This window comes from Danio rerio, chromosome 20 (genome assembly GCF_049306965.1).
Source record: "Danio rerio strain Tuebingen ecotype United States chromosome 20, GRCz12tu, whole genome shotgun sequence".
NCBI lineage: Eukaryota > Metazoa > Chordata > Actinopteri > Cypriniformes > Danionidae > Danio > Danio rerio.
Genome location: NC_133195.1, coordinates 22,318,518 through 22,327,500, shown reverse-complemented (window position 1 = coordinate 22,327,500; position 8,983 = coordinate 22,318,518). Strand labels below are relative to the sequence as shown.

Sequence of the window (8,983 nt, the reverse complement as noted above, 5' to 3'; positions counted from 1 at the left end):
TAAATTCAATTTATTGTCAATAATTGTGCCCAAATACTTCAAATTGAGACCCGCTGTACTATTTTTCCATTTACTGTATGATGACTGGTTTATAAGATCTAGTATCTACTGCTCTTTTTTGACTTCCCAGATATTGCTCTTTTGTTTTTTTGTTTTTCCAATATTAGGATGTAATTTACTTTTGCCAAACCAATCTGTGATATTATATAAAATATTTAAAATTATTATTTTTATTATTATTTTGTGGAGCAATTCTGCTTTTTAAGTGAAAATGTAGTTTGTTGTTAAAATGCAATATTGTAATACAATTTTTGACACACATTTAAAGTTCCATTTATGATTTATACATTTACAGGAATTTTAATTAGTATTGCTTTTAAATAATTACTTATTGAGTAATTAAATTACTTTTAGAAATACTGTAGTATTTGCTAAGTAATTTAAAATTAATTATATAGTAATTATGCACCATTGTTGCGTAGTGGGCATGATTGCTTCACAACAAAAATGTTGCTGGTTTAAGCCCCGGCTGGGCCAGTTGGCATTTCTGTGTGGACTTTGTATGTTCTCTTCGTGTTTGTGTGACTTTCCTCCTGGTGCTCGGGTTTCCCACACAGACCAAAGACATGCGCTAAAGGGTAATTGAATAAGCTAAATTGTCTGTAGTGTACGAGTGCGTGAATGCAAGAGTGTATAGGTGTTTCCTAGTGTTGGGTTGCGGCTCGAAGGGGCATCTGCTGCGTTAAAATGTATGCTGGATAAGTTGGCAGTTCATTCTGCTGTTGCGACCCCTAATAAAGGGTATAAGCCAAAAAGAAAATGAATGAATGAATGTAGTAATTATTCACTTTTTTTAAGTAACTTACCCAATACTGCTTGCATAGATGATTACTTTTGAAATTTCAGCTGAAATTTATGACCTAAAAATTATGGATGTTGCCTAAAAGTGAGGTAAAATGGGTCTGCTTTTGATGTGCGTGTCTGCACTGTGATTCTTCTGCACATTAAACAGTCTGATTATTAATGTGTGATTAGTGTAACTTCCATCTGTCCACACTGGTTCATTCATCCTGAAGGGGTCAAGCTGTCAGAACAAAGTTTAAGGCCTTTGCTGTGTCTGCGACCAGGAAATCAACCATATTGTCATTTTCTAGACACTGCACATAGAATTATGTTCAGCTGTTTTGCAGTGGCTGATGGTGACTCTATTTTTTACTCTTTCGCTGTTTTTCAATGTTCATGTGAAAATACTGCCATCTGCTGAGGCTGACAGTTTTTTGGCCAGTCATAAGAAATCCTAGTGCACTTTTTTTATTGAGCTTTTGTGGTGTGCATGTGCAGTGCTCAGCATTTATCCAGTTAAAGTCAGAATTATACCCCCCCCCCCCCCCCCTCCTGAATTATTAGCCCTCTTGTTTATTTTTTCCACAAATTTTGTTTACCAGAAGATTTCTTCAACACATTTCTTAACATAATAGTTTTAATAACTCATTTCTAATAACTGATTTATTTTATCTTTTCCATGATGACAGTAAATAATATTTTACTAGATATTTTTCAAGACACTTCTATACAGATTAAAGTGACATTTAAAGGCTTAACTAGGTTAATAAGGTTAACTAGGCAGGTTATGGTAATTAGGCAAGTTATTGTATAATGACGGTTTGTTCTGTAGACTATTAAAATAAATTATAGCTTAAAGGGGCTAATAAATATAAAAAAAATAATTTATAAAATTATAAAAACAAAACAAATAAGACTTTCTCGAGAAGGAAAAAATATTATCAGACATACTGTGAAAATTCCCTTGCTCTGTTAAACATCATTTGGGAAATAATTAAAAATAAAAATAAAATTCAAAGGGGGGCTAATAATTCTGAAAAATTCATCTTTTAAATTCATATTTTTAATAGGAAGCTCTACAATATCGTATTTGTGCATTTAAATTAGATTAGTCAGTACTGAAGTCAGTTATCTGGAGTCTGTCTAACAAAATAACCTATAGCAGTCTAAAAACTAGTACACCCAATTTTATATGTCATAGAGAAATATTAAATACAAATTTTAAAAATAGGAAAAATCAAGAGAAGCAAATTTTGTAGGTTGTATTATTTTTTAAGCTTGAATTTAATTGTATTATCTTTCAATTTCTAAAGATGCCCTGTGACTAAAATATAATTTTAAGAAATATATCTGTTTACTAAATATGTTTTGTTTAAATCCACCAAAATACATTGCCTATTCACAGAGAAATGGATAAAAATATTAATTTTCAAAAAGGGATGTACTCAATTATGCTAACCACTGTATTACTGGAATACACTAATATATAACTTAGCTGTCTTTTAGATGTCAAACCCCCCCAAAACATAAGTATGTGAGGGATCCTGAACCTAAAACATAAAAGCCAGGCTATAGTTTATTACAAAGCACCTAATTTATACTGTGTAAAGGCATTATCACTGGTTCCAAGATCATATTCATACAATGCTTACAATGCTTTCTAATAAAATAGATTTCATTTTTATTCATTGAGTAATTAAATCGATAGTTTACTCAAAAATACAAATTATAATAGAATCATAGAAAATCCTAATGGGTTGGAATCATATAAGGGTGAGTAAATGGAATACATTTTCAGTTTTGAGTGCATTTTTAATGCATGTATTAGTTATTTATTTTATTTTTTATTTATTTTATTTTTTCTCGTAATCATTATAATCAATTTTTTATTATTTTTTTATTTGTATTACAAATGTTATGCTTATATTTTTTTTGGTTTAAAATAACTAGGCTATATCTAATCGTTTACGTTTTTCCTACGTGTAAGTTTACAATGTAAAATAATAACCAAGACATTTTATATGCAAGTAATTTTATTTGCGTCAAAAGGCTTGTTCCTATTCTTGACCACTAGATGACAGCCGTGTCTGATTTGAAAGACAAAATTATTCACAACCATGTTCACAAGAAGTACGGTAACACCTTAAAATGTTTGAGGAAAATATTTCTGCTGAAAAAGACGACTTTTTACATCAGAGATAAGATGTCGACAGTTGTGAGGTGCAGTGCCTTTGCTGTTGTTTTTACTCCTACCTAAAATATGCTGCGGAATGACTTTAGAAAACTGGATGGAGTTTCAAATCAAATTTAACAAGAACGCGTTATTAACAGTGTTTTCCCTCACTATAACTTTCTGTATTTGTGGCTGTCAGGACAGGAGTAGGAAGTGCATTAAAGTAAAGGGAGTGGCTTTAAACCCCCTCTCCATCTACCTGACTTTCAGAGCTGGACTTTGACTGGGGAACTTAAAGGAAATAGGAAAACATCAGGAGCACAGCTTTGCAAGGTTAGTAAACGACCTGAACACAGGGTTGGCGTCAGCAGCAAAACTTCACACGAGCTCCTTAGCCTATATTACAAAAAATAAAAAGTCATATTCACAAGTCGTTAATTAAGCCTACATATGTTAGTTGTTCGCTCATTATAATCACACGCTATGTATATTAGGGAACAATTTCCGGAGTGTCGTAATGTATTAACAAACACTTAGTTATTAAAACTGTTTAACACGTATTTGTGAATGTTATAGTGTGTGTGGTGTGTTGTGGAGGGCAAGTCTGCGCAGGTACTCGTACGTGCACGCGCATTCCAGTGTCTTCATAGAGCGTGTAGATATTATTATTATTTTGTCCACGCATCATGCTTTCTAGGATTTGATAGTTCTGTCCGCCTGTGTTTGGTGTTTGTTTTGTCTTCAAAAGGGTTTCTGGTTGTCAGTTTCTTAAGTATTTCAACCTGTAATAGGCGTTAACCCAACGCAATACTTCATTTGGCCTGTTTGTTGTCAGAAGGATTAAGTTTCTGGAAACTTCAAACAGTTATGACCTACAATTAAAGGCTAGCAGCATATGCAGGTAGGTGTATTATACTTAATGCTAAGAGTAGCCTATAGGAAGTGCAGCATTTAGTTAGAGAACTTCAGAAATAAAAATATATAAACAATTTACATTCTAAAATGAATAAGATTGTCTACTGTATTTACACGTCTTTAATCGTTGTTTTTTCACCATCAGCTATTTGGAATGAATAAGACATTCAACATTTACATAACAGTATAAGAACCATTATTAATTAATAGTTAATAATTGTTAATGATTGAGAATGACATCTGAAAGCATTGTGACACTATAGGTCTAGAGTAATGAAGAAATAGCAGCTACCTAATATTTTAAACCTTTAACTACCCCATCAAGAAATCCATTTTACTTAGCATTTCTTAACTCCCAATATTGCTAATTAACACATTCAATGCATTGTTTTTCAACACATCCCATAATGTCTTAAATGTCAACCTCCACTAAAATCATATGTTGGTTTATGGGAAGTTCTGGAATTAAAACATATACTATGAACCCCCCCCCCCCCCCCCCCCCCCTGAAAATATGAAGTGTAAGACCAATTTATTTAAAATCATAATCAAAATGAACTTTTTTGAAAAATGCCATAAAAAGTATGCCATAAAATAAGTATGCCATAAAATATTTCCGATTCTCATTTTTCATGCTTTCTTTTTTTTTTGTTTACAAAAAAACAAAAATTTAGTGTATTAGTGCAACAGTATTGTGTTTGTTTGATTTCTGTGTAAACCAACAATGCTGTGTGTGTAAACCATTATTAAAACAGTCATTCTTTAAAAGACTTTTACAGTCATTATTTAAAACAGTCAAAATATGTTCAACCATTTGGTAGAGCAGTCAGTTAAAGAGATAAAACTGTATTTAAATAAAACACTCATCATTTGAAAAATATTTAGTTATACAAAATGTTTTACTGCATTTGATTGGGATTTGTGAGGAGTGTATTAATGTTACATTTTATTTCACTAAAGTGTCCTGGGCTTGGTTTCTGCCTTTAGTCTAGGAAAGTGTGCTTCATTATGTAAACAACAAGTTAAAAATACTGTAGGTCATATGAAATATATAATACAGCAAAACACAATACAAACTGTATATACAAAATTCAAAAACAAAATAGGAAAAACATATTGATTTTTAAAAAAAATGCATTTTTAAAGTAAGATTTAAAAATATATTTTTTCTATGTACTGAAAATGTTTTCATTTGGGCTTCTCCCTTCCTATGTGCTAGATCTGTTTTCTCTGTGTCTTCTTTAGCTCTGAGCTAGTGTTAGCTTGTAAAAACTATTACCTCCAGAGGTCAAATCCCACATACTTGTTATCCGTTAAATTAACCATTTCAGTACAACTAATCCAGTCATTCTGGTTGCTACACTGCTACTTTGGCCTAATTTAAAAGCACAAACTTTAAAAACAAAGTCCAATTTACTGAGAAACTTTTGTTTAATATTCAGTTGAAACAAAGACCTAAAACCAAATAAAATTGACACCTTTTTGACATTCATCGTTCTTTGAACAGTAGCACTAGGGATTATGATTCGTTTGACTTTTTTTGTAAAGAAACAGTGCACACAAAGATTGTCATAGGACAAAACTGGTTTAGTTTCATGTACACAAATACAGGTAGCATGGCAGTCGTGCTTGAATGAGTTAAAAAAAAGACATGTGTCCTTATAGGAATTCATCGCCTCAGGGCAACAAAACATCAAGACGGGCTGTAAAAGAGAAACATGCTCACATACATGCACAAACCTATAAACTAGCATCTTGCAGTTCTTAGATTTAATGTCAAACACTGATACTGCAGGACACTCTACTGCAAATCACTGATCTATATTGTATCAGCTCTGCTTTCCAGAAAATACAACCACATGGGTGTGAGGACATGCTTGTGAGCAAACAAAGTGTATACTTTAGTCTAATGGATTATTCAGTTGTATGTGGATGTACAGTAAAAGGATGTTTTTGGAAGTGATTGACGTATGTGAAGGTTTATATATATATATATATATATATATATATATATATATATATATATATATATATATATATATATATATATAWWAATATGATATTTAATAAGAATATGCAGTGTATGGGTGTGAAATCAATTATCTGAGGTATTGATTTTTACACAGTATTTTTACTTTTTATACACATTTATATGTACATAAGCATAGAATATTTTTGCACTTATCTAATTCTTACTTAACATTATTAAAGTGATAGTTTGCCTAGAAATTGACATTTTCTCATCACACTCCCCATTATGTGGTTTCAAACCTTTGAGTTTCTTTTTTGTGGAAATTTGGAAACTGGTAGCCTTTGGCACGAGAAAAAAAAAATGGAAGTAGGGCTGGGCCAATATTGGGCGGATATTGATCTAAGAGCCAATCCCACAGCAGCAATATACAACAACAACAGCTAATCAGCATGAAGTCAAAAGACCATTTCCTACCGTACTTTGCTACGAAACTCAACAAGATGACAGAAATAAAGAAATAATGAGTTGAAGCAGTAACGAAAGTAAACTAACCTAGAGTTATTATGCAAAGATGATGAAATTATCGACAAAAAATACACTGTTAGACCTTGCTGGGCTTTTTTACAGTTGACTATTGGCAACACTGTTGACAGTTAGTCACTGTAATAGTTTGGTTACAGTAAGTAACTGGCAACAGTGATTTCTGTGAACTTTATACCTAACTGAGGAGATTAGAATTGAATGGTTTTAATGTGTATGAAATCTGCTTAGTTGTCAGAAAGACACATTTAACTGTTAGCATGTACAATATGGTAATATGCATTATCCAATTAATAATTATACTTAAATAAAAGTAAAGTAAGAAGTTATACGAAGAGAGGCTAACTAGCTAACAGTGTAGCTTTCAAGAACACAGATCAAGATAACAACAATTTAACTTAATACACAAGCTAATATTAGGAACCCTCAAAAACATAGAGAGATTTTTCGTAGATTTTTATCTAAGACTTAAAACATATCAGACTCTGAGTCTGCATCTGAACTGATAGACCGAGAATGGAGCACACTCAGAAGTAAACAAATCAAACACCTGGCTCCCTTAAAGGGCCATCATTTTCTGAAAACTTTTTCTAACAACTTTGTGTCTAGAAAAATATAGACATCCTGTGGAAGTGTGTGGTGATGCCTAAATCATTGTGTTCTGTCTTAAGTTAAATTATTTTCTCTATAAATAGAAACATAAAGCATCAGGGTGGATGGGACAGTAATGGTTGAACAGTAATTTATTTATTTATTTACCATTTATTATTGCAGTTACACCTGTAACGGGTACATAAAGTAAATTACTGTAACTTATTTTTTGCACTACACAATTTCATACAAATCCTACTCCTTTTACAGTAAAAATGCTGTTTCCTTTTATTACAGCAAAACCCTGGCTATTTTACACTTATTTACCATAATCTACAGTAAGGGTTAAAAGTGTATTAAATCACCTACAAAAGTATATAAAAAAAGAAAAACTGAAAGTTTTACAATTTGTCTAGACTTGCTGGAAGTTGTACTGTATATTTATATTGTTAATGTTTTGCACATTTAATTTACCTAATAATGTCAGATTACTCTTTTTAAATGATTTTTACTATTAGTTTTAATTTTAGGCCAACCGTATAATCTGTTTCTACTAATAAACAATATTGTAATTTATTGAATCCTCTAATTTTTGTTGCATCAGTCATTGTTGGGTTAATAGCTTTTAAAGCTGGAAGCAATAACAATTTATGTCAAAATTCATCATTATTTTTCAATGTGTTAAAAAAAATGTAGACTTTGCATTTTTGCCATATTGCCCAGCCCTATAAGGAAGTCAATGACTTCTCCAACATTTTTCAAAAAATCTTATTTTGTGTTTAACAGTTAAAAAAAGAGAAACTTACCGTATACAGTTTTGGAACAAGCGGAAAAGTGATGACACCTTAAAACTTGAGTGGATTATGCCTTTAAAAAAGTACAAAAAACTATAAACATTTAATAATATGAACTGTTACATTTAATATTTCGAAAATCAGAATTAATGTAACATTTTATTTTTTAGTGTTTTTTTTTAAACAATCAATAAATCATTTGTTTTCATTAATTTAAAAGTGTTATATGGGTTAAAAATGAAGAGGATCACAGATTGTTTTTCATGGATCAAAACGATAAGTGTGTAATAGAGCTTTACTGTAAACTGTATACTGTACCTTCCAGTGTTAGGTTGTGGCTGGAAGGGCTTCCGTTGCGTAAAACATATGCTGGATAAGTTGGCGATTCATTCTGCTGTGGCAACCCCAGATTAATAAACAGACTAATGAATAAATGAATGTATACTGTACCACTCTCCTACCACTACCACCACTGTTTACCCATTTGTCAGGTATTGAAAATTTAATGTAAATTTATAATGATCATGCTTGCTTTAGGAGACACTGTACAGTATATATTTAAAATCACTGTTGGTTGCAGTTTTCAAAAATGGGAATCTTCTACACACATACAGTTAAAGAGCTTTAGCATGTGTCATGAATGCTTAAACTAACTCCAAACCCTGTTCTTGTTTTCCAAACTACCAGATGAGATGACTGTGTAATGGTGTGTGGATTTCTTTGAGGACGTTTCTAGGACATGGCGAGTGATGCAAGCACCCTCTCCTGGAAGGTACCCGCTCAGGACTGGGATGGGGGCATCAAAAGCCCTGACCTGGGTCCTGTTGGAGATGGCGGCCCCGTGAAGATCATTAAAGTTTGCTTCAGTAGCAGCAACAACCTTAGCAAGAACTTCAAACTGGTCAAATGTGACAGCTCATGGCAGATCAAGGTACTGTGTGCATACTGTTCACTGTTGACAAGATGTTTCATGTTCTCAAAAGAAAGCATTTTATACAGAAAATGTAACACACTCATATACAGCTGATGAAAAGAGACCACTTTAACGTTTGTGTGTATTTACTAAATTCACAGTTATAAGTTTGAGTTAAATGTTACTATTAGGCCGCATTTACACTGCACTGTTCAAGTGACTCACTTCTGATTTTTTTCTCC

The 8,983-nt window shown here is 32.1% G+C and overlaps 1 protein-coding gene across 2 annotated transcripts in view; it reads left to right on the top strand.

Annotated features, from left to right (window-relative positions):
• Positions 1–3,215: 3,215 nt before the first annotated feature.
• ptk2bb (protein tyrosine kinase 2 beta, b) overlaps positions 3,216–8,983 on the top strand; it is a gene marked incomplete at its 5' end in the record, with an annotated part of 36,858 nt that continues 31,090 nt past the window's right edge. Inside the window, 2 exons of one of the 2 annotated variants that reach the window (NM_001423553.1) lie at positions 3,216–3,349; positions 8,516–8,759. In NM_001423553.1, the coding sequence (NP_001410482.1) occupies positions 8,568–8,759 (192 nt within the window). 2 annotated transcript variants of the gene reach the window in all.